The following is a 25,382-nucleotide window of genomic DNA, read 5'->3' as shown; positions in this document are numbered from 1 at the left end:
AAATCCTACCGAGTGGAGAGCAGACCTCCCACTCGGGGGCTTAGCTGCAGCCCAGTGCTCGCCTAAGTGTCTGAAATCCTACCGAGTGGAGAGCAGACCTCCCACTCGGGGGCTTAGCTGCAGCCCAGTGCTCGCCTAAGTGTCTGAAATCCTACCGAGTGGAGAGCAGACCTCCCACTCGGGGGCTTAGCTGCAGCCCAGGGCTCGCCTAAGTATCTAAAAATCCTACCGAGTGGAGGGCAAACCTCTCACTCGGGGAGTTAGCTGCAGCCCAGCGCTCGCCTAAGTGAATTGGGGGACAAGTCGATGGCAATAAGCGCTTCGCTTTAACCTGCAAAAGACGCCTCAAACCAAATGCAAACATATTCAACGACGAACCCAAGTTCGGATAACACCTAATGGAACCGAAAGTGCTCAGGCGCTAGGCCTGTTAAGGTTTGTCGGTTACAAAACTCACTTGGCATACCGAGGCAAATTTAAAGTATCAAGCTCAGAAGTTTTTTACCCCTCTTGTGGAGGGCTGGAAGGTGCCACAAACTCGTCCAGATCAATTCCATCTGCAATCCGAGTGGCAGCGGCAATGAAGGTCTCCATGAAAGATCTGAAATCATGCTTCTTGGTGTTGGCCACCCTAAGAGCCACCAGCTTGTCCTCTCGTGCATCCTTGCAGTGAACGTGGACCAGAGACAGAGCAACATCCGCGCCGCACCTGGCCGAAGACTTCTTCCACTCCTGCACTCGACTTGGGACCTCGTTCAGTCGAGTCATCAGAGACTCGAGGTCGTTCTGGAGTGTCTCTCTTGGCCAGAGTGTTGTGTCGATGCGGGAAGTTGCGACCTTCAGCCTTGCGAGATCATCGATGACGGCAGCAACACGAGATTCAAGTTGGAGCACGTTCATGGCGACTTCATCTTTCACAGGAGAGTTGATGGGGTTCAGCTTTACTTCCAGTCGACCAGTCTCCTCTTCAAAGTTCTGACAAAATTCTGCAAGCACAACCTCCGAGTCAAGACAAACAGTCGGAGGTTACAATTAAAATATTTGTTTGATACAAAGGATTACCTTCAAGCATGAGGAACAACTTCTTGGCGAGTCCACCCAGATAAGCCTCTAGATCATTCTTCTTTCTCTTCAACTCACTGGCCTTGTCATTCAGGGTGGTCTTGTCGCTTTTCAGTCGACTGACCTCCTGGTTGGCAGCATCAAGAGCAGCTTTCAGATTGGTGTTTTCTTGTTCAAGCTTAGTCACTGAAGCCAGCTTCTCATCCGCAAGCCTGGTCTTCTCTAAAGCAGTTTTTTGCATCTCAACCAAGTCAAGCTCTTGTTTCTTCAGGGAATCCCTCACTTTGCCTGCAAAGTTACAGTGAGATTAGATTCGGAAACAAGTGAGAGGCAAAGGCAGTCGTCAAAGGCCTCACCAAGCATACCTTTAGCTTCCTCCTTCGCCTTCGTCAAGTTCTCTTGGGCCAGTTTCAGATCGAGCTCGAGCTGAATGTGTTTGTTCTCCAACTCAGTATAACGAGCCGCAAGGTCACATGATTTCTACGAAGAACCAATTGACAGATGTCAAAGACAATTCACTTCCGAGTGAGTAAGGAAAAATCATAGCGTTTCTAAGACTACGGCCGAATGCAAACATTCGACCATAGTCTCGGGGACTACACCCAGTGGGTGCACTCAGTGTGCCCCCACTAGTTTCATCAGTTAGAGTCGACCAGTCGACCAACAACACAAAAAAAACCCGGAGGTGTTCTTCAGACTATAATCGACTGCAAGCAGTCGACCACAGTCTCGGGACTACACCCAGTGGGTGCACTCAGCGTGCCCCCACCGGTCTATGAATCTATTCGACCTAGTCGAGTAAGGAAAAAACTTAAGAAATAAAGACTATAGTCGACTGCCAGCAGTCGACCATAGCCTTGGGGACTACACCCGGTGGGTGCACTCAGCGTGCCCCCACTAGTCCGGAATTTCAATCGACACAACCAGTGGGTGCAGGACAAACTCTAAGAATTGCAGAAAGAAGAGTTTACAGATATCATATCCTAACAGAACAGGCAGTGAGCGACTGACCTGAACATTACTCTGAAGAGCTGAACTGGCGTCATAGGCTGCCTGGCTAGCTTCTCGTATCACCTTCACTTGCTCCATCATGACCCCCGCTTGGCGTATCGCTTCTCTAGCAGCACTGGCTTGGTCTTCTGGAACGGGGTAGGTGGAGAAAAGCGAGGGTTGAGCAGCACTCGATGACGAAGGGCGAGCACTCGTCAATGGCACCGCGAAGGTTACGGTGGGTCGAGTGACATTGTCTCCCTCCACGACCAACGTCTCGGGTGCCGGCACATCCTGAGTCGCCTTGCCAGCAGACGTTTTCTTACTTCTCCTCGGCCGTGGTGGTTCTTCGTCGTCGTCGTCAGGAAGGTCAATAACAATGTTAGATGAAACTGCAGAAAGAATCAAAATTAGAGACAATAAGTCAGTCGACTGAAAACGGCAGCACAGGAGTCATACCAGGTTTCGAGGTTGCAGCATCCTCCATCTCGTGGTCTTCGGCCCTCGCCGAAGTGTCGGAAGTAGCAGCGCTGCAGTTCCAAAAGTCAGTCGATTGGCCCATGAGTCGACCAAGAACAAGTTCATGAAACAGGGAAAGCTCAAAACTACCATTACCCTGAGATAGTGGGGATCACCATCTTCATCTTCGGCAAGACCTTTGCAGGCTTCGACGGTGCCACTCGAGATTGCTTCGGAGCCTTCTTAGTCGGTGCCGGAGAAGTAGTCCGAGGGTGCTTGGTCGACTGGGAAGTAGTTGCGACCCCCTTACCCCGCTCAGTCGCGGGATCATGGGCAAGCTTCGAGCGTTTTTCCGAGCGGGGAGGTGCAACTTCCTCCTCCTCCTCCTCTTCTTCCTCCTCACCAGAGTCATCACCCTCGTCATCGTCGTCAGCATCCGAATCCCACTCCTCCAGGCTTTCGCCCCCGCTTCCTTCCTCATCCTCAGTCGGCGTCTGCGCCCCATTGGGCATCGAGTACAATTCAGTGGTGGCATGTCAGACAACAAAGCAAAACAAAGATCAATCGACCAATTCGCGGCAAAGCAGAATGGATAAAGCAAGATCACAATCGGGAATAAGTGACCATACCGCGTCCGGCGTATAAGTACAGTCGAGTGGCGGGATCCTCCTAGCCCCTCGAGGGTTGTCCTTGTTCCTTGTGATGGCGGCCACCCACCTCTCCAGCGTGGCGTCGTCGACTGCTTCTGGATGGACCCGAGTGGTGTCTTTGGTACCACAGTACAGCCACATCGGGTGGCCTCGGTACTGGAGCGGTTGGATGCGCCGCCTAAGGAAGACTTCCAGAAGATCCATGCCCGTCACTCCGTCCCGAACGAGTTGGACCACGCGCTCCATCAACATTTTTACCTCGGCTTTCTCCTCAGGAAGCACCTTCAGAGAAGACGGTTTGTCCACTCGGTCCATGGAGAACGGAGGGAGACCAGTCGACTGCCCCAGCGTCGACTCGTCTTGGCAGTAGAACCAAGTCGACTGCCACCCTCTGACCGACTCAGGAAGGGTCATGGCCGGGAAAGTGCTCTTATTCCTCAACTGAATCCCAAGACCCCCGCACATCTGAATAACCTTGGTCCTCTCATCATACGGACTCGCCTTTTTTACTGTCTGTGAGCGATAGGTGAATATGTACTTGAAGAGACCCCAGTGCGGTCGACAACCCAGGAAGTTCTCGCACATGGACACAAAGGCAGCAAGATAGGCGATGGAATTGGGATTGAAATGGTGGAGTTGCGCCCCAAAGAAATTCAGAAACCCACGAAAGAACACACTCGGCGGCAGAGAAAAACCATGATCTACGTGAGTGGCTAAGAGAACGCACTCACCCTCCTGCGGCTGCGGTTGACACTCGGACCCCAGGAGCCTCGCTGACCCGTGGGGGATCAGTCCCTCATTGGCCAGGTCGTTGAGATCTTTCTCAGTGATGGTCGAGCGGATCCAATCCCCTTGGACCCAACCCTTCGGCAGGCGGGACCTCGACGAAGATCCGCCCCGACTGGACGGTCTCCCCTTCACTTGCCCCGTCGCCGTCGCCTTCTTCGCGCGCTCTAGGGCCGCCGTCTTCTCCTTCACCATTGTCACCGGCGAAGCGCGCGAGAGGTGGATAGGCGGAGCCGGCAGCAGGTGCAGTGGGCGGAGGCAGAGAGGGAAGAGAGAAGAATGGGAAGGCACTGTTCAAAAAACCCTCCCCCGGCGCTTTATATAAGCGGGTTTCCGAGTGGCTGACGAGTGGGTCCGAGCGATCCTGTCACACACCGAAATAGTCGCGCACGCACGATACGTGGCGAAAAAGGTGGCGCAGAAATCGAGGCGTCCACGCCTTATCCCGTCCGATTGCCGCGGACCGCCCCGCTTCGCGCGCTTCCCAAATTTCGGATCCCGCAAAATCCGCTAGCATCAGATCAATCTGTCAGACAATATCTTTCCCGCGATCCGTCGCTCGGGAGTTCTCCAAAGTTCAAAAGTTCACTCGACAAAAGATAAGAATGGATCAACGCGACTGAAGTAAAAGTTGACGCCAACACCGAAAGAAAAATCGCCAATCCAAGATACGACACAATCAAAGCGCAAGAAATGAGTCAGAGAAAATCATCAACTCCTTCCTCACTCGAACCTCGATCCATTCGGGGGCCAATGATGAGGATATGTACCTAGGGTAGGGTCATAGACCTATCTAGGATACCATGCCCAAGGACATCCTTAGACGAAGCTACCTTCCAGTCGACCAAGAGAGACTCCACTCGACCGGTTAGAAGACACTCGACAAACCTGAAGACACTCGACCATCAGGAGTTCAGGATCTACTCTGCATCCAAACGGTCTGTAATTAAGTAGTCTTAATGGTCATGATGACACTTTAAGTAGGGCGTTACCAGTAACGCCTGGCCTTAATGTACTTTAATCCTCTGCTACGTGGGATGGCTGGGGTCCTGGCATCCTCTATATAAGCCACCCCCCTCCACTGGTAGAAGGGTTCGCACCCCTGTAACTCATATACACAGAAATCAGTCGACCGCCTCTGGGTCCGAGACGTAGGGCTGTTACTTCCTCCGTGAAGGGCCTGAACTCGCTAAACACTCATGTGTACAACTACTCCATAGCTAGGATCTTGCCTCTCCATACCTACCCCCCATTCTACTGTCAGACTTAGAACCACGACAAGGAGGGAGCGAGAAACCCCGGTCGACGTGAGTGGCAAGCAGAACACACTCACCCGGTCGAGGTTGTGGTTCTGTCTCCCCCTTCGGCAGCCTCGCCGCTCCCTTGGCAATTAGCCCGGACTCCTCCAGTTCGGCCAGATCCTCCTGCCGGACCGAAGACCGGATCCAATCACCCTGGATCCAGCCCGGCGGCAGCCCCGCGTGCGACGACTATCCGTGGCTCTGCTTCTTGCCTTTCGCCGCCCCCGTCGCCTTCTTAGCACGCTCTAGCGCCACCGTCTTGTCCTTCACCATGGCATGGGGGTAGTGGCGTCGAGAGCGGAGGCGCTGGGCGCGGTGGAGAAGCGGAGGAGAAAGAAGGGGGAGCAGGCGTGCACAGTGCAAGCGCCTCGGCCCCGTCACCTTATAAAGGGTCACTTCCGAGTGACTGACGCGTGGGACCAGGCAATCCCGTCAAATCCCGCAACAATTGCGTGCAGCGTACATGGCGAAAAAGGCGGCGCGGTAATTGAGGCATCTCTACTTATCCGGACCGCCCGTTTCAGCGCTCTCCGGCCTACACGCTTCCCCGAAATTTCATATCCCGCGAAATCCGGGATACACCGCAGACAATCGCGCCCAAGATCTCGTGCTCAGACATAGCACTCGACGCATGAGGCCATTAGTTCAGTCGACAGATCACTGAATGGATCAAGGCGACTGTGTCGACACCGAAGTACCAACGCGGGCATTCGGTCTTGTAGAAAACACTCGCGAAGACACGAAGCTCGGAGCAGGTTCAACTTCGACCTACTTTCCACTCGCACCTTAATCCATTCGGGGGATAATAACGAGGATACAGACCTGGGGTAGGGTCATAGGCCTGACCTATACATCCTACCCAAGGTCACTACCCTGGAAGATAAAAAGGCCAAGAGACAACAGGAGAACACCGGTCGAGTGCGTCGAGTGCAATCCACTCGACGGCCACATCACTCGACCATATGGAGAGTCACTCGACTTATCGAAGACCAGGAGTCAGAAGGGCACACAATGGTCGGACGTTCACCCCTTAGCTTTTATAAGCATTAAGAGTACTTAAGGCTGGCATTACCAGTAACGCCCCTTACTTTATGTACATTAAGCCCCTTGTAATGAGGGATGGCTGGGGTCCTGGCGCACTCTATATAAGCCACCCCCTCCTTTGGGACAAGGGTTCGCACCCCCCTGTAATATCACACACATAATCCAATCGACCGCCTCCGGGCACCGAGACGTAGGGCTGTTACTTCCTCTGTGAAGGGCCTGAACTCGTAAACCTTGTGTGTACACCTTCACCATAGCTGAGATCTTGCCTCTCCATACCTACCCCCCTTTCTACTGTTAGTCTTAGGACCACGACAGGCACCATGGGCTGGCATTGTATCCCCGGCTGCAAGGGGAAGCATGAAAACGAGGCCCAGTGGTCTTTCGGCCGCCACAGCCGCTCCACCCCTCCCTCGACCTCCCCATCCCCCTACATTCTACATCTCCCTGTCGACGGCCCAACCTCGGCGGCAGCCATACATCCGATGCTACCAGGCCCGTCTTCCGGCCGATCTCGTCAATGACCGCATGTATGCCCTAGATTCACCTCTATGGGACACCTGGTTCCGCAATGAGCATGACTTGCGGCGACAGTCGTATTTTGCCGGCCGTCCTCAGAGCCCGTCGTGGGTGCGCTCGACAAGCCGTGTGCGCGTTCTAGGCCCGCCCTGGTCTCACGGGCGTGTGCGTGTTCGTGGCGTTTTCGCCTCGCCGTCCTCACCACCACCACCACCTCCGATGACCGACGAGGAGGAGGCGGAGCTCATGAGGCGGGTGCTAGAGGACTCCGTTTGCACCCACGAAGAGGCCCAATGGGAGGGCCTCAAACATATGATAGCTCTCTCCGTGGCCGGCGACGTCGCCATCCCGAGCCCGATGTCGTGGTCAAGGAGGAGGCCATGACGAACATGTAAGAGGACCACCGTGGCCCGTCCTGGCCGTGGACGAAGACGATGGCATGCACGCGAGAGTACGTGTTCGGGCCCCGTGTGGGTGGGCGCCGACACGTGGTCACCTTCGCCACCGCGCTCGGAGGTTGTGCAGGCGCCACCCCAGCCGCCTACGGCCTGGTAGGGGCCGCCAGCCCACCTCTAGTAGCCACCATTGTACGTCGACCTCACCAAGGACGACGAGAAGGAGGGCGGCGGGGCGTGAAGACGGTGGCGGCATCAAGGACGGCCACGGCAGGCGTCATCAAGTCTTTTTTATGTTTTTTTAAATTTTAAGTTAAGTTTAATGTGCGGATGGGACTTGTTTAAAATTTAAATATTATTGTACTGTTTAATTATGTTTATTTGTATGATTTTAAATATGTGGATGATTTTTTTTTTGACAAGCCGGACAAAATGTGATGTAGCCGTCCGGTTGGGTGCCTTATTAGGCGGACCGTCAAAGCCGGACACGGCCGTCCGTTTTCCCGACCCAAACGTAGTACAAAATCCGAACAAATCGTTCTCGTTTAGAGTCGACGGTTGGAGTTGGGTTAAAGCAATCGCAAACTGCAGATACGTGCGCAGTATCCAGTGACAATCAGAAAACAGAATGTCCAGTTTTGAAGTCCTATGGACAGCTCGAGCTCGTGCGATGGGACCTCCGTGAAGAAGTTGGGGCATTTAAGATATCCAATGAAAAACTTCTTCCCCTGTAGAAACTTACTTTATTTGGTAGTGAAGCCAAGCTCGTGCGATGGGACCCCCGTGAAGAAGTGACAGACGACCGGCTGGAAGTCTGCCTCCACAGAATGAAAATACTCGGAAAATGGAAAGGAGAGCACTGTCTCTTTCCCGAAATGGACAGCTCGAGGTCAGTCCATGGTCAGTGGTCAGTCCACCGCACCGTGTATTTCCCACTGCCGTCCCAGCAACTCCCCCCGCGACCTGTGCGCAGACACCATCAGCTAGAGAAGTCTGCCAGGTCCACACGTACTACGACATTTTCTTACTCCTAATTATTCTGCTAACCACTCGTGTCAGTGCGATCTTCCGTCAGGATTTCGATCTTCACCTGCTCTGAACCTACCAATCAGGCTCCGGGTCAGTCAAGTCGCCAAGATTAGTCTTTGCTAGCTCACACCACGCCCATGGTTTTTCCCTGTGGTTTGCAGCTAATTGCGTTGAAATATGCAGACCGGACAGGCGCGTCTCCCCGATGCCCACCGTTACCCACGCACGATTGCGCTGGCTGAATAATGTCAACTTTCAACAAGATCTAAGCATCAAAAAATTTATCTGCGAGTGCGTTCGTAGGGATAAGTGTATGTGCATGCTCATGTACGTGAGCGATTGTACTGTGTGTACAAGAAATTATCTGCGTCGAGATAGGGTGGGCGTACAGCACGGATGCTTGAGCCGAGAAGATGTTGAGTAAAACGTGTGCTAGTGGACGTGTGGACCGTGATGTCCTGATCTATCGTTTTCATGGACGACTCCTATCGCCTGCCTTCTACAGAGAGCCTCACTCCGATTTGGCCATCGGTACTATCAGATATATCTTTCTGTTTTGCCCCACACTTCCCTGTCTGCTGTGCTTGCTCACTGATAGACACGGATAAATAGAATCAAGCAAGAAACATGCTGCATTCTAGAAATAAGTAGAATGCAGAAATGGTGTAGATCTGAATAATGACAGCCTTTCTCATACAAGACAGAGAAAAATAAATAAATATGCACGCCACAGAGAAAAAGCACAAATTCGATGCACAAACACAAATTGGGTTCAAATAAGTACATAAAACTTATTTAAATGCAGTTTGGTGCCGATTCGAAATAAGTACATAGAAATTAATATGGACTAAAATAAAATTTAGACTAAACTGACCGAAACTTACTACTCGCTTTCTTCCTCGATGCTCTTCCACTCCGCTCGGCTGAGCTCGGTCGGTATCTGTTTCTTCCTCGATGCTCTTCCATTCCGCTCGGCTGAGCCCACCAATCATAGAGTCCGGGCCACCCTCGTTATCGTCGACGTCGAAGTCGCTGGACAGAAAGATGACGCCCGTCACCCGGCCGCATACAACCCGTGCTCCTCCTCGACTTGCTCTAGGTAGCGGCGGCGGAGCTCCGGAATGTACTCCTCGCCGGCGGCATCCGCCGCGATGCGCTCTGAGACATTCCGGTCCTCCCTCATCTCTTGCGCGGAGTCCACCTGCGGATCTGCGGGCTCCAGCCGCGACATCTCACCAAAAACGAAGTTCCGTTGTCCTTCGGAGCCGCGACATCGTAGGCTCGCACCGCCTGCTCGGCCAAATGGAGGGAGCCAATCCAAATCTTCTTGTCGGTGTGCCGGTCGGTTATCTCGACCACCCACATTCCCCCAATTCCGCCGTCGCACACTGATGCATTGCCTCTGTGGCGGCAGTGGCGCGAGATCAGGGAAGCCGGGCAGGCGGCTGTGGGAGGAAGAAGATGCTGCGAGAGAGGAAGTAGCTTCGCGGCCTCAAGAACGCTCGTGGCGGCGCGGATCCACGTTGTGCATGAGCGGCGAGGTCCAGTCATATCGGCGGCGGGTCAGCGTTGGAGTGGGTGTGGGTGAGGTTGGGTGGCGGGGATCGGGTGGAGGGTCGGTTCAGAGGCGAAGTTGGATTTTCTTTTACTCCGCGGCGGCGAGAAGTAAATTTAAGGGTCACATGCAGGCGCGGAGCTACGTTGGGGCAAAACCCGGCCGTGGCCCGCCCAGGGTAGCACCAAATAGGAAAGTTATTAAGGTCAGCTTTAATCTAGTTTGTTTGGCCCGCCCAAAGATTTTTTACTCCTTTGAGTTTTTTTGACTTAAGGCCAGATGTCGGTTAGAGAGAAAAACCAGATTTCTTTTTCTCGGCTAGAGTTGCCCTAACACATGCATCTTTACCAGCTAAATCACACTAGTCATTATCTGGTGATCCCACGCCGTTTGATTACACTCCGTGACATACAGTACATTTCTTCCGATTCCACCTCGTCAGGTAACGCTGAGCATGTGTCTGAGTGTCTCACACGAAATGGTCTTCGTCAGTCAAGTTTTCCAAAGTCTTCTTCAGATTTCCTGGTGCTTTCCCACCTCCACTTCGCACGACGCACGCGCTCTTCCAGTTCCACCTCGCCATCTATAAGTAGTCAGCACCACCACGAGCTCAACACCCAGCTCAAGCTTGAAGGCATCACTCAGCCACAGCACTTGCATCATCATCAGCGTACCTGCCCGGTGGTCAGCTTCGATCCCAATGGAGCTTCCTCAGCTGGCGTCCTTCCTCGGCGTGGTGCTCGCCACGGTGCTCTTCCTCAAGGCTGTCCTCCGCCGCCGCCGCCGCCAGTACAACCTCCCGCCGGGCCCCAAGCCTTGGCCGATCATCGGCAACCTCAACCTCATCGGCACGCTCCCGCACCGCTCCATCCACGCTCTCTCCAAGAAGTACGGCCCCCTCATGCAACTGCAGTTCGGCTCCTTCCCCGTCGTCGTCGGCTCCTCCGTCGAGATGGCCAAGTTCTTCCTCAAGACCCACGACGTGGTGTTCACCGATCGCCCCAAGACCGCCGCCGGCAGGTACACCACCTACAACTACAGCGACATCACCTGGTCCCCCTACGGCGCCTACTGGCGCCAGGCCCGCAAGATGTGCCTCACCGAGCTCTTCAGCGCCAAGCGGCTCGAGTCGTACGAGTACATCCGCAGGGAGGAGGTGCTCGCCCTGCTCGGCGACCTGTATCGCGGCGGCGCCGGCGCCGGCCGCGTGGTGGTGCTCAAGGACTACCTGTCCACGGTGAGCCTGAACGTGATCACGCGCATGGTGATGGGCAAGAAGTACCTGGAGAAGGAGGTGAAGGACGAGGCAGGGGCGGTGATCACGACGCCCGAGGAGTTCAAGTGGATGATCGACGAGCTGTTCCTGCTCAACGGCGTGCTCAACATCGGCGACTCCATCCCGTGGCTGGACTGGATGGACCTGCAGGGGTACATCAAGAGGATGAAGAAGCTGAGCAAGATGTTCGACCGGTTCCTGGAGCACGTGGTGGATGAGCACAGCAAGCGCCGTCGCCGCGAGGGGGAGAGCTTCGTGGTGAAGGACATGGTGGACGTGCTGCTGCAGTTCGCCGGCGATCCCGGTCTTGAGGTCAAGCTCAACAGAGAGGGCGTCAAGGCTTTCACTCAGGTGAGTACTATTGCTTTCCTTCCCTGCAGCGAATTAATTATGTTTATCCCCTGCTTGCTCCTACACGAATGTAGTTGGTTGCCTGCACTGAAAACAAAAACAAGTATCATCGTTCTAAGCAGAAAGGGCAGCAAAGCATATTATGTCCTGTTGCTATCGTCTGTTCAATCGGTCTAAGCGAGTCAGACTTCAATAATTCCATCATCTGAACTCTGGGGAAAATAATTGGGTTGTTCATAGGCACGTCCCACCATGTGTAGACAAGTTCCACCAAAAACAGTAGAGAAAAAACTGTAGACAAGTTCAATCGTGACATTGCCATTCATGTAGACAATGCACGCAGTTAATTACTTAGTCACAAGACTCGCAACTGATTCTATTAACTATGTATAACAGTATCGCTCATTTACACAACACCAATAATTCTGACTTTTCACACTAATCAACACCATTCTGAAACGTGCTCGTGTAGGACCTCATTGCCGGCGGCACAGAGAGCTCGGCGGTGACAGTGGAATGGGCCCTCTCAGAGCTCCTGAAAAAGCCAGAGGTGCTCGCCAAAGCCACGGAGGAGCTGGACCGTGTAGTGGGGAGAGGCCGATGGGTCACCGAAAAGGACATGCCGAGCCTTCCATATGTGGATGCCATCGTCAAAGAGACCATGCGGTTGCACCCGGTAGCACCGATGCTTGTACCCCGCCTTTCCCGTGAGGACACGTCCATCAACGGCTACGACATCCCCGCCGGCACACGGGTGCTAGTCATGGTGTGGTCTATTGGCCGTGACCCGAAGTTGTGGGAGGCGCCGGAGGAGTTCATGCCAGAGCGTTTCCTCGACAGCAGACTCGACGTCAAGGGGCAGGACTATGAGCTGCTTCCATTCGGGTCAGGACGCAGGATGTGCCCCGGGTATAGTTTGGGACTAAAGGTGATCCAGGTAAGCCTGGCAAACCTGCTGCATGGGTTCACATGGAGACTCCCTAACGGTGTAGAGCTGAGCATGGAGGAGATCTTCGGCTTGTCCACACCACGTAAGTTCCCGCTGGAGGCCGTTGTGGAGCCCAAGCTACCAGCTCACCTCTATGCCGAGGCTTGAATATATGATACATGTGTGCACTCGTGTGTTGAGTACTTATTATTACTTGTGTTGTTGTATTTTTTTTATAACTTTTTTCTAGTATTGTATCGTCTGCGGTACAGACTCAAGTGATGGGGATGTGTAAGGAAGGGTGTAAAAAAATGTATGGTAATTGCTAATACAATAAGTGAAATAATGTGAATTCCCCTCTTTAAAGACGTCTATCAAAGCATCGCCTCGTTTGAAGTTTTGTTAATGCTGCTAGGTTGTTGATCATTTCAGGTGTGTCCACCTGGGTGGCTTTTGTTGGTTTAAATGAGAATTGTCCCACCTTCGTTCTGTAAATCTTAGTCTGGGAGTCCGTCCTTTGAATCAGTTTCTGATAGGGGAAATTTCAGCCGATAATAATTATAGCACCTATGTGAGTTCTATATGGCAACCAACTTGGACAAATCTCTTGTCCGAGAAATCGACTGGAAAACAAATTATATTCAAGATGGCTTCCTCGGAGAAATCACATACATATGTTACTAAGGTGGTTTTCGGTGTGACATTCTCAACAATCCACTATAAGAAAACATAAGTACTTGTTGTTCGAACACTAGACTTACCCTCTCTCCCATGGCGCCACCTAGCTCCACGACGTCATCGTCGATCCTCTATGCCTCTATCGCCATCACCATTAATTCCTTCTAAAATATGATATTAACATATTCATGAACTCCTTGTGTTGTTCGTAATGGTTTTGATCTAGTCTTTTCTCTAGTAGCGAAGTGCACTTAGTATTGGTGGATCGGCAAAAGGACCGTGGAGCCACCCTTCGGCGATGAAGCGGTATGTAGCCTCCGTGTAGTGAATCCCATCCCAGTTCACGAACACCGAGGGATCCTTCCAGGCAGTCACCCCCGGCATGCCGCAGACAGCGCTGGCATTCCAGTTGTATGCCCCGCCGCCTCCGCAGCAAGCCCGTAGAGCGTCGCCGCCGGCCACTCCTGCAGATTCATTGTTCTTTTTTAAAACTCGGTGACCCCACAACAGCAAGCGTCAGCAACACGGACACACAATCCCTGCGAACTTTCTGGTCCTTACCGAATAGGCTGGGGTTTTCGAGGATCGTGATGATCGGGCCGTAGAAGTCGGCGTAGATGATCACGACATGCGAGTACTTGCCCCTGAGAGCGCCAATCGCCGCGCGGAGCATGGAGTTGTGGTACTTGGCCACGCCGTTGATGTCGCTTAGGCAGCCGATGCGGTCGTACATCATCATCTTGTTGAAGCTCGAGCGGGTCGTCAGCATGGTGGGTGAGCACCCGTTCGGTGGATTCCCCGGCACGACCACATAAACTGCACCTTCTTTGATGAGCCTCTGTGGTACCAAAGCAGACACACTAGTTTAGCGTGGTGTCGCGTCCTAACGTTACAAGGCAAAAAAGATGCGTTGTGTAAAAAACATCCAAATCAAAACTGAACAAGTTGCACAATAAATGTACCTCCACGGCCACGGCAATATTTTTCACAACTTTAGGTACATAGGATCTCACTTCGTCTTCAGTCTTCCCGGCATTCCACAGGAAGTTGTAGTCATTCACTCCAAACTCCCCAACGAAGAAGAGGGCTTTACTGAAGCATTCACCTTGTCCTGTAAGTATCATGCAGTTTTTCAGTATGTAACTGGCAGGGTGCAATGGCTAGACTGGAGGGCATGCCACATACTTACGGTCTTGTTGCAAATCGTTGGCTTGAGTTCCTCGAACCAGCCCAGCTGCACGTTCAGAGAATTGTTTATCAGCTTGAACTGGACCAGTTTGCTCCTCTCATAGAAGTCGACGTCGATCGCCGTCGCGCCTCCGACGGCGAAATTGACGCCCTTGGAGACGTCGTCTGAGCTGTTTAGCAGGGAGGCTCGAAGAAGTGGGAGACCAAACTGCTCGGCTGGTACCAAACCAAAACAGGACATGCACTCAGACTCCAAAATAGTAAGACGCATGCATGTCTAGATATTCAGATCCCACAAGTCTAATTGTGAGCAAATTGTTCCCTTGATGAAACGAACAAGATGGTTCAACTTACCGATGAAATCGACGGTGACTCGCCCGTCGCTGAGGCGGCCCGTGGGGCGCCCAAAGAAGGTCATGCCGTAAGGAGGCCTCTCATGCCACACGGGCACCGCCGGAGGAGCCATGACCACAAAGTTGCCGGCATCGATGTAGGAGTCTCCAAGGGTGAACAATGAGGTGAGGTACGGCGAGCCGGAGCTCACGCCATGGAGACAGCTGCAGAGGAGAAAGGAGAGCGCGAGAGCGAGTCCCATGGCTGCTAAAACTTGAATGCTGCAGAAAAATCTAGGGCCCGCGAGGGCCAATTATAGTGAGAGGCTGCCCCGGCTGCTATTCTGGTAAAGGAAATGGTCTTGCTTTGTTAGTCAGCCGAGTGGCGTGCTGTCATTTTCTGATAGGGTTTGTAGTTGTGGAGTTATTGTACGGAAATTCTAATTAAGATGATAAGAGCTCCTGAACTGGTACGAGCCAATACCGTGGCTAATGTTAAGAGTATCACCTCTGAGTACTGTAGTTTGAAGAAGAAGTTGGTGGCGTTGATGGGGTTAGGGTGTGTAGAAATGCACCGTCAGTCTCACACCTTTTATTTGCTGATAATTCCCTAATCCTCATGACGGCGGATATGTTAAATGCAGCTTCCTTACAGCATGCACTAGATGATTATTGCACTAACACTGACCAATTGATGAGTAGATCAAAATCAAGCATATTCTTTAGCCCTAATACCAATGTGGTGGCGAGGGAAGAAATTTTCAAGAATTACATATTGACACTGAAGCACTCTCAGATAAATATTTAGGCCTACCGGCTCTGGTAGGAGCAGAGAGGAGTGATTGCTTCAAGCATTTTGTTGAGAGAATCAGAGAAAGAATTGGTGTTTGGATGGCCAAACTTTTATCAATGGGCGGTAAAGAATTGTTGTTGAAAGCAGTTGCTCAAGCTATTCCTGTGTTTGCCATGTCAGTGTTTAATATCCCTACACTAGTAGAAAAATGGTCAAATCTGAGACATATTAGTGCCGATTTGATTTTGAGCCGGCACTAATGTGTCTGTTAGTGTCGGTTCCAACGGCTAGCCGGCCGCTCTCGTTAGTACCGGTTTGTGGCGAACCTTTAGCACCGGTTCGTGCCACGAACTGGTACTAAAGAGAGTGGTGGCAGGATGTTGTCAGTCTGGGGCCCCTCCAGCACCTTTAGTACCGGTTCGTGGCACGAACCGGTATTAAAGGTCGTCGTACATAAACCCTTCGTCCATCCGAGCTCGCTCTGTTCTTCCCCTTTCCCCTCACTTCATCTGTTCTTCCCCTCTCTTCCTCGAGCTCGTCACAAATTTTGCCCAAAATTTGTCAAGATTTGAAGGCCCCCATCCATTCAAATGATCACAAAGGTTAGCAACGTTGTCCTTTCATCTCTCATTGCTAGATTAGCTCTTGCAATGCTTTGTATAGTGATTAAATTGAGAGTTTAGTAATTTGGGAGGAATTATATGTGCTAGTATTTGATTTATATGCAATTTGAGGTCAAAAATAACACTTAGCTTGCATATGTAGGTGTGGTTTACTTAGTGCCTTCTAAATCTCCGTCGTAACCACCGTCGACCGCCCGCATCGTCCTGTCGCCGGCACCACCTTATGGTGAGGCTCTTGTTCATGAATGTTTTACATTACCAAATTGATGTTTGTGTGATTTGGATATATAGTTACTCATATAATTATCTTACCCATATGTTGTTTGTTATACATGGTGCCATGGTTTTGATATACGTCCCCGTCGGCCCTCGTCCTTGTTATGATTCAGATGTGGTATATTCTCTTTTAAAACTAGTTGTTGCATTTCGTGTTTATGACAAATTATGCCCATCAAGTTGACATAGATATTTTTATCTAGGAGGTATGTGAACCGGAAATTCCAACCGACCCTATTGTCGAGAGGTTAAATTTAGTTGAAAGAGAAAACGAGTATTTGAAAGAAAAATTGAAAAAAATTGAGGGGAGAAGATGGAATTGGAGTTGCATGTTGCCGATGTTATCGGTGATCACAAGATCAAGATGAAGAAAATGCGGTTGAAGATTAGAAAGATTAGAAAATATGCCATTGATAGTGTGGCTTGGTATCATTATGTTGTTGGATCAATTGTTACCTTAGTTGCGATCTTGATCGCATTTGTTGTTGCATTTAAATTCTTTAGCTAGAGAGTTATTTGTATGTTGCATTTAATTAAGTATTGTATATGAACTTTATGTATGAACTTTATATATGAACTTGTATTAATTTGGTCTATTCGGTGTTGTGTAATGAAGATGAGCCGACAATGGATGTATGATGACCGATGCTCTCCCGAGTTCATTAATGGCGTGCATACTTTTCTGCTTGCCGCTGAGCCAAACAAGCGGGCGGATGGTTTTATGCCTTGTCCATGTGCTGGCTGTAAGAATGGTCACAATTACTCTACGTCAAGAACCATTCATGTCCACCTATTTGAGTCCGGTTTCATGCCCCACTATAATGTTTGAACCAAACACGGGGAAAGAGAGGTTATGATGGAAGACAATGAAGAAGAAGAGGACGACGACATCTATCCTGGCCATGGGTTCCCTGAATACGATGATACAACAATGGGGGAAGAAGCTAAGCCAGCAATGCGGGAAGAAGCTGAAGAAGAGGCATCAGATGAGCCCGCTGATGATCTAGGTCGGGCCATTGCTGATGCAAAGAGAAACTGCGCAAGTGATTTGGAGAGGAAGAAGTTGCAGCGCATGTTAGAGGATCACAAGAAATTGTTGTACCCAAATTGCGAAGCTGACAAAAAAAAGTTGGGCACCACACTGGAATTGCTGCAATTGAAGGCAGAGAATGGTGTATCTGACAAGGGATTTGGAAAGTTGCTGGTAATGATAAAGAATATGCTTCCAAAGGACAACGAATTGCCCGAGAGTACGTATGAAGCAAAGAAGGTTGTCTACCCTCTAGGGTTAGAGGTGCAGAAGATACATGCATGCCCTAATGACTGCATCCTCTACCGAGGTGAGTACGAGGATTTGAACGCTTGCCCGGTATGCGGTGCATTCCGTTATAAGATCAGTCACGATGACCCTGGTGATGTCGAGGGCGAGCACCCCAGGAAGAAGATTCCTGCCAAGGTGATGTGATATGCTCCTATAATACCACGGTTGAAACGTTTGTTCCAAAACAAAGAGCATGCGAAGGCGATGCGGTGGCACGGAGAAGACCGTAAGAAAGACGGGAAGTTGAGAGTACCCGCTGACAGTTCGCAGTGGAGAAAAATCGAGAGAAAGGAGTTTGCAGGTGACCCAAGGAACGTATGGTTTGGTCTAAGCGCAGATGGCATTAATCCTTTTGGGGAGCAGAGCAGCAACCATAGCACGTGGCCTGTGACTCTATGTTTGTATAACCTTCCTCCTTGGTTGTGCATGAAGCGGAAGTTCATTATGATGCCAGTACTCATCCAAGGCCCTAAGCAACCCGGCAACGACATTGATGTGTACCTAAGGCCATTAGTTGAAGAACTATTACAGCTGTGGAATGGAACAGGTGTACGTGCGTGGGATGAGCACGGACAGGAAGAATTTGACCTAAAGGCGTTGCTGTTCGTGACCATCAATGATTGGCCTGCTCTTAGTAACCTTTCAAGACAGACAAACAAGGGATACCGCGGATGCATGCATCGTTTGGATGATACCGACAGTATATATTTGGAGAGTTGTAGGAAGAATGTGTACCTGGGACATCGTCGATTTCTTCCGAGCAGGCATCCCGTAAGAAATAAAGGCAAGCATTTCAAAGGTGAGGCGGATCACCGGACGAAACCTCGCCACCGTACTGGTGCTGATGTACATGATATGGTCAAGAATTTGAAGGTAATCTTTGGAAAGGGTCCTGGCGGACAACTTGTTCCAAAGGATGCTGATGGACGCGCACCCATGTGAAAGAAGAAATCTATATTTTGGGACCTGCCATATTGGAAAGACCTAGAGGTCCGCTCCGTAATTGACGTGAAGCACGTGACGAAGAATCTTTGCGTGACCCTGCTTGGCTTCTTGGGCGTGTATGGGAAGACAAAAGATACACCAGAGGCACGAGAGGACCAGCAACGTATGCACGGAAAAGACGGCGTACATCAGGGTCAGGCCAGCTACGCTCTTACCAAAGAAGAGAAGGAAATCTTCTTTGAATGCCTTCTCAGCATGAAGGTACCGTCTGGCTTCTCATCGAATATAAAGGGAATAATAAATATGGCAGAGAAAACGTTCCAGAACCTAAAGTCTCATGACTGCCATGTGATTATGACGCAACTGCTTCTGGTTGCATTGAGGGTGCTTCTACCGGAAAACGTTCGATTAGCCATTATGAAGCTATGTGCATTCCTCAATGCAATCTCTCAGAAGGTAATCGATCCAGAAATCATACCAAGGTTACAGAATGATTTGGTGCAATGTCTTGTCAGTTTCGAGTTGGTGTTCCCATCATCCTTCTTCAACATCATGACGCACGTCCTAGTTCACCTTTGTGAAGAGATTAACATTTTGGGTCCTGTATTTCTACACAATATGTTCCCCTTTGAGAGGTTCATGGGAGTCTTGAAGAAATATATTCATAACCGTGCTAGGCCAGAAGGAAGCATCGCGAAGGGCCATGAAAATGAGGAGGTCATTGAGTTTTGTATTGACTTTATTCCTGACCTTAAGCCGATTGGTGTTTCTAAATCGCGGCGTAAGGACAAACTGGATGGAAAAGGCACGCTAGGAGGGGATCAAATAATATGTATGGATGGGCATTCTCTCACTAAAGCACACTACACAGCTCTACAGAATTCCGCCTTGGTGGCTCCGTATATGGAGGAACACAAGAATTTTCTACACTCCAAACACCCGGAGAAGTCTGGCGACTGGATTACACGTGAACGAACGAGGACTTTCGCCGGTTGGTTGCAGAAACGTGCCATGCATGATGGCGATATTGAAGATGACTTGTACTCGTTGTCCCAGTTACCATCTTCGAATATAATAACTTTCAAAGGGTACCAGATAAATGGGAATACATTTTACATGATCGCCCAAGATAAGAAGAGCACCAACCAAAACAGTGGTGTCCGCTTTGATGCAACAACCAACAGGGGAAAGGAAACATATTATGGTTACAGAAAGGACATATGGGAACTTAGCTATGGAGGTGGTTTGAAGGTCCCTTTGTTTCGGTGCAAATGGGTCAATATGACACGCGGCGGGGTAACGGAAGACACGCAGTACGAAATGACAACAGTGGATCTCAACAATCTTGCGTATGCAGACAAACCATTCGTCCTAGCCAATGATGTGGCGCAGGTTTTTTATGTGAAAAACATGTCTACCAGGCCGAGAAAAAGAAAAGATAAGGAAGTGAATGGATTATACGACGAGCCAAAGCGCCACATAGTTCTTTCAGGGAAAAGAAACATCGTGGGAGTGGATGACAAGACAGACATGTCAGAAGATTATGAAAAGTTTGATGAAATTGCTCCATTCACAGTGAATATTGACCCGAGCATCCAGTTAAATGATGAACATTTTCCATGGCTACAGTGTAAAGGGACACACGCGAAGAAAAAGTTTCACACCCAAAGATCTGGGATGTGATCGGCTTTACTATCATCACTTTCTTCTGTGTTTCACACCCACGAGGGAATCTCTGTAATAGTTAGGGTAGTTATGTGTTTTGGCATTTGAAACGCGAAAAAATTTTATGTGCAAACAAAATTTAAAGTTAAGTTAAACATAAGAAACTCTTTAATGATAAAACATACTAATAATATTAAACATAAGAAAAAAGAATCACTGAAAAATCTATTTTCAAAGTTAAGTTATTCACAAACTAGTGGTTCACACAAATTTCAAATAATTCAAAATTTAAACTATTCAAATTTGAAAACTACCGGCACTAACCTAAAGCAAAAAATATTCACAAAGAAACTCTATATACAGCAAAAACAACTCAAAAATAAATAAAACAAAAATAAATAAAGCAAAAAAAATTAAAGCAAAAAAAATTAAAGCAAAAAAAATTAAGAAATAAAAAAGCCCACCAAATGGGCTTGAGCAGCCTGCATACGACTAGAAACACAACGTTTTGTTGGGCCAGGATGCAGGCCCGCAAAGGCCCAGTAGGCCCACAGGACAGCACAGAACAGGTAGGTCCAGTAGGCCTGCTTTGGAGAGGAGCTCGAGAGAGCTACCGCACTGGGGCTTATAAACCAGTACGGATGCCCCTCGGCTAGCGAGGTGGGACTAAACTTGCCGCACGAACCTGCGCCAGCACACACCTATAGTACCGGGTCGTGGAACCAACCGGTACTAAAGGGGGAGTCTTTAGTACCGGTTGGAGCCACCACCCGGTACTAAAGAGGGGGCTTCCCGCCGCTTGGCCTGGCCAAAACAGACCTTAAGTACCGGTTGGTGGCTCCACCGGTACTAAAGGGGTCTTGTATATAAGAAACTACTTCAAAAAAATTCATTTCTCATCTCTCGCTCTACTTCTTTGACCTCTGCCCCGTCGTCGCCGCTCCTCGTTGCCGCCCCCGTCGCCGTCCCCGTCAATGTCGCCGCACCGGACGTCCCTGCCCCTCGTCGTCGCCACCCCTCGTCGCCGCCCCCGTCGCCGTCGCCGCCCCGGCCGTCCCCGGCCCCGTCGTCCCCGCCCGTCCCAGTCCCCGTCGTCGCCGCGCCTCGCCCCGTCATTGCCGCCCCATCCCGTCGCGCCCCGTCGTCGCTGCCCCGGCCCGTCGCCCCGGGCGCCATGTCCACACACACACACACACACACACACTAGTTTTTTTGTTATTAATTTTACTTATAGAATTTTTTTGTTTTTTAGTTATAGAATATTAGAAATGTTAGTTATATATATATAGAAATGTTATAATTTTTTTCTGTTTTTTATTTATAGACATATTTATAGAAATGTTAGCAATTTTTCTGTTTTTTAGTTATAGAAATATTAGAAATCTTAGCTATATAATCAGAAATGTTAGAAATTTTAGAATTAGTTTTAGTTAGATGAATTAGATTAATGTCAAATTGTTAGAATTTGCATACAGAATTTTAGTTATCACAATTCAATTATTTAAAAAATGTTACTTTTTGCGGGCATATAGTATTTGTGCTCGACAATATGCCCAGCCCGCATCCTCGCTGTTGACCCGTTCGCGATGACGTCATGCTTCAGAGGACCCATGTCCGGGACTGGGCTCCGCCGGGCTGGCACTGGGAGGTGCTACCTGGAGGGGCGCGCCGCTTGGTGAGGAACCCAGCCTCGGGTCCCGTCGTCGACCCTGATCTCCTTTGGTGGCGTTCGCGTGGGCCACATTCGGTGCAGAGGCAGCCGACCCCGCCGGAGGTGGTGCGTCATTGTGTCAGGGAGGAAGACGAGCACGTCCATCGCTACATGACTGCTATGGATGACGTCAGGTTCTCCACTACTTGGCAGGTTCTTTGGGCAGATGACCGGAGATATGATCATATGATGGTTTCTTCTCTTTGGGTGTCCACCGCCCGCGCCCCGGGAACCGCGCGTGGCGCCCTAGATTCTTCTGTAGTACTCGATCTTTATTAGGTACCTAGCCAGTGATGTATTCGATATATAATATTTGAGACGATGTATTCGAGATTATATATATTATTCAAGACAATGATGTATTCGAGATTATATATTAATCGAGACGATGCATATATTATGTACTATATGATTCAGTTTTTCCTTATTGATTGCATCCATGCATTGTAATTTGAATACTAAATTGATTTATATTTCTTCTGTATTAGTTAAGTAAAAGATATGACGGACAATACCGGCAGAGACAGAGAAGAGGAATTGTTAGACATCATACGCAGCCCTCGCAGGCTAGATGATCTGAATGAAGTAGATGACGGCTCCCAATATCTGAACAATACCAGAGAGGGTGATGAAAAGATATTCAATCTCGACGACCGAGCTGATGAAGTCATGAACTATGATTCTGATTATGATGACACAAACAATGTTTATGATGACATAGAGAATGCTGATCTTCAAATAACAAAGACTACCGGCGAGGTATATTTATATAAGCAGGCATCTGGTGATCATCACATGTTTTATTTTATTTGAAGATATATTAACGAATCGATTTTCCTTCTTCCAGCCCTCCGGATCGAGCAAATCTGCTTCTACAGACAGCAGGACAAAGCGAGGCCCGGGCAAAAAGTTGAAGGATGGTGTGAAGTACAACATCGACTCTGTCAAACCTAGTGGCGAACCCCGATCGCCTATGAACATTGCGAACAAGTGGACTAATCAGTGGGAGTTCTTGTGAAGGACCTACTCCCGATCTCCATTCAAGAATGGAAAGAGCCAAAAACTAAACGTCCAGGTGTTACTTGGGTCGACGACAGAGCAAAAAAATCCTTTGGGATTCTCTGATGGAACATTTCGCCCTACCAGATTATTTCACTAAAGCAGATGTGGACAAAGTCAAGGGCGCTGCTCTTAAGAAGAAGGCAATTGCATTCAACACCCACAAGAAAACTGTATGGGCCAACTATCTCGTTGCAGAAAGGAAGACTCCAGAATTCACGGGAACACTGGAGAAGCAAAGAGAACACTGGGACGATTTCGTGAAATTCAAGGATTCAGAATTATCTAAGGAACGGTCGATAAAAAACAAGGCCAATGCCGCAAAAAAGACGCAGTTCCATAGGCTGGGTCCAGGTGGCTACGCGGTGGGAATGCCTAAGTGGGATAAGTCTAAGCAAGAGATGGAGGATGCAGGGGTCACTCCGGTTACTAGGAGCTGGCCCCCCAGGTGCAGAACTTGGTTCTATGCGCATGGGGGGCGTTGGACCCGAAGACAGGTCTGGTTTCGTAGAAGGCAAGTCTAAAAGGAGCCGAACAAAAGATACTTGACGCAATAGAAGAAGCTCGAAGGGGGGTGTTCACGCCCAACAGAGAGAACGACGAGCTTACGCGTGCCCTGGGAAATCCTGAACACCCGGGAAGAACACGAGGCATGGGCGTTATTCCCTGGTATGAGGGCTTTTCGGACTGGAATGACGACTATAGGTCTCGTGCAAGAAATAAGATGGAGGAGGAGAAGAAGAGGAAGCTGGAGGAGGAGCAGAGGAAGCAGGACGCAGAACGCCTTCAAGGCCTAGAAGCAAGGCACGCTGACTTGGCACTCAAATTCCAGCAGCAACAGCAGCAGATCGACTCACTTAGCCAGGAAAGGGGGTCTCAGCAGCGGCAGCAGCAAGCGGATGATCGTCCATCATTGGATAGCACCGTCCCATCCATGCCGAGAAGCAGCGTTGGTTCTGCCCCGGGCGACACACTGTTGGATACATACCCTATGGATGACATCATAGAGAACACTAACTGTGAGCTACACTCCAAAATGAAGAACATGTCCATGAAGGTGGCAGACGGCCTTGCTTTCACAATTACCCCCAAAGCAACCTTCCATTGCATCCCGATTCCAGAGGGCTATGCTCGTGTCATGGTTGATGAAGTGGTGGAGCCATATTCGATGCTAGCACTTGCATTGCTGGAGGTGACGGCGAACGCACACTGGGAGAGGTCGTACATCGTATCATCCTATGGAGAAAGGATTGCATCATCTTTCCAAGTCCACTGACACCGCGTCGTACCGACTCCTCCTCGAAGTCCGCCACCGAGTCAGCAGACTCCCGCTCCTCCAAGTCCACGAACACGTGAGTCGACTCCTCCTCGAAGTCCGCCACCGAGTCAGCAGACTCCCGCTCCTCCAAGTCCACGAACGCGTGAGCCAACTCCTCCTTGGAGTCCGCCACCTCCTCCAAGTCCCCGAACGCGTGAGCAGACTCCTGCTTCATGTCCGGCACAGCGTCAGTCCATTCCTCCTGCTTCAAGTCTGGCACAGCATCAACCACGTCAGCCATCTCCGCCGTCTCAGCAATCGCAGAAGAGACACGCTGCAACTATGGTGCGTAGTGGTACGAGTCAAGGTAGTACAGGAAGTACAGGCGGAGACAAGCGATATAAATATGGTCCAAGCCTCGCTCCTCTTCCTCAGAGGCCTTACGACATGACCGAGGAGCAAAACGCAGCCATAGTGCAGGCCCAAGTGGACGCCCATTTTGGACTGAAACCAGCACCGCCGCCAAAGGAGAAAGTGCCTGAGAAAACGATTGACCACTTCATTCGTATGGCTAGAGCACTAGCTCCCAAGCCTGCTGACTCAGACTATGAGTGCCAAATCAGGAAGCTAAATCGAGCACGCCTACAGAAGGAAGCAAGCTCGAGCTCGAGCCAACAAGCAGCTGGCAAAAAATGCGAGAAAACCGTTCCCCAGCTGGGAGAACAGGCGACGCAAGCGATCCCCCGCTTGTTATGCCAACAACACATGAGAGGAGTACGCGCGCCCAATATTATTGTGGGCAAACTGTTAGCGTTCCCCAGCTGGGCGATGTGGTAATAACGGAGGAGCATATAATGTAGGCTGAAATGCTCAAGATCTCTGTTGGACAACTCCTCGAAATCGAGCCCATGTCTCCGCTTAGAGAATCGGAAATAAAATGGAAATATGTCCGGGGCCAACCTTTGGTCGAGCCAGACAAGGTCAAGAACCTCCCAACGAGAATGTATGAATTGCATCAATGGTACATGAACATTACCAAGATTTCCAATCGAGAGTCCCTCATGGTGAATGTCAAGCATGAGCATTATTACCATGAGAAAGCTCTGGTCGTTGAGTATTCAGAACTATTTCAGTTATACAATCAAGACGCACTCGACAAGTCTATCGTCAGTTGCTATTGTCTATAAG

The 25,382-nt window shown here is 50.1% G+C and overlaps 2 protein-coding genes across 2 annotated transcripts; one reads left to right on the top strand and one right to left on the bottom strand.

Moving 5' to 3' along the window:
* Positions 1–10,397: 10,397 nt before the first annotated feature.
* On the top strand, positions 10,398–12,711 carry LOC119309437 (trimethyltridecatetraene synthase-like). The gene is made up of 2 exons (XM_037585438.1): positions 10,398–11,417; positions 11,890–12,711. The coding sequence occupies exons 1-2, from the start codon at positions 10,491–10,493 to the stop codon at positions 12,511–12,513; spliced, it is 1,551 nt and encodes a 516-aa protein (XP_037441335.1). The 5' UTR covers positions 10,398–10,490; the 3' UTR covers positions 12,514–12,711.
* A 298-nt stretch (positions 12,712–13,009) lies between these two features.
* LOC119305585 (GDSL esterase/lipase At5g45910-like) lies at positions 13,010–14,806 on the bottom strand. The gene is made up of 5 exons (XM_037582071.1): positions 14,566–14,806; positions 14,209–14,427; positions 13,986–14,134; positions 13,585–13,861; positions 13,010–13,487 (listed from the first exon to the last, which is right to left on the bottom strand). The coding sequence occupies exons 1-5, from the start codon at positions 14,804–14,806 to the stop codon at positions 13,258–13,260; spliced, it is 1,116 nt and encodes a 371-aa protein (XP_037437968.1). The 3' UTR covers positions 13,010–13,257.
* Between the last annotated feature and the right edge of the window lie 10,576 nt (positions 14,807–25,382).

This window comes from Triticum dicoccoides, chromosome 5B, assembly GCF_002162155.2.
Source record: "Triticum dicoccoides isolate Atlit2015 ecotype Zavitan chromosome 5B, WEW_v2.0, whole genome shotgun sequence".
In the NCBI taxonomy this organism is placed as follows: domain Eukaryota; kingdom Viridiplantae; phylum Streptophyta; class Magnoliopsida; order Poales; family Poaceae; genus Triticum; species Triticum dicoccoides.
Note: the sequence above shows the minus strand (reverse complement) of the source record. Positions and strands in the feature narration are given on the sequence as shown.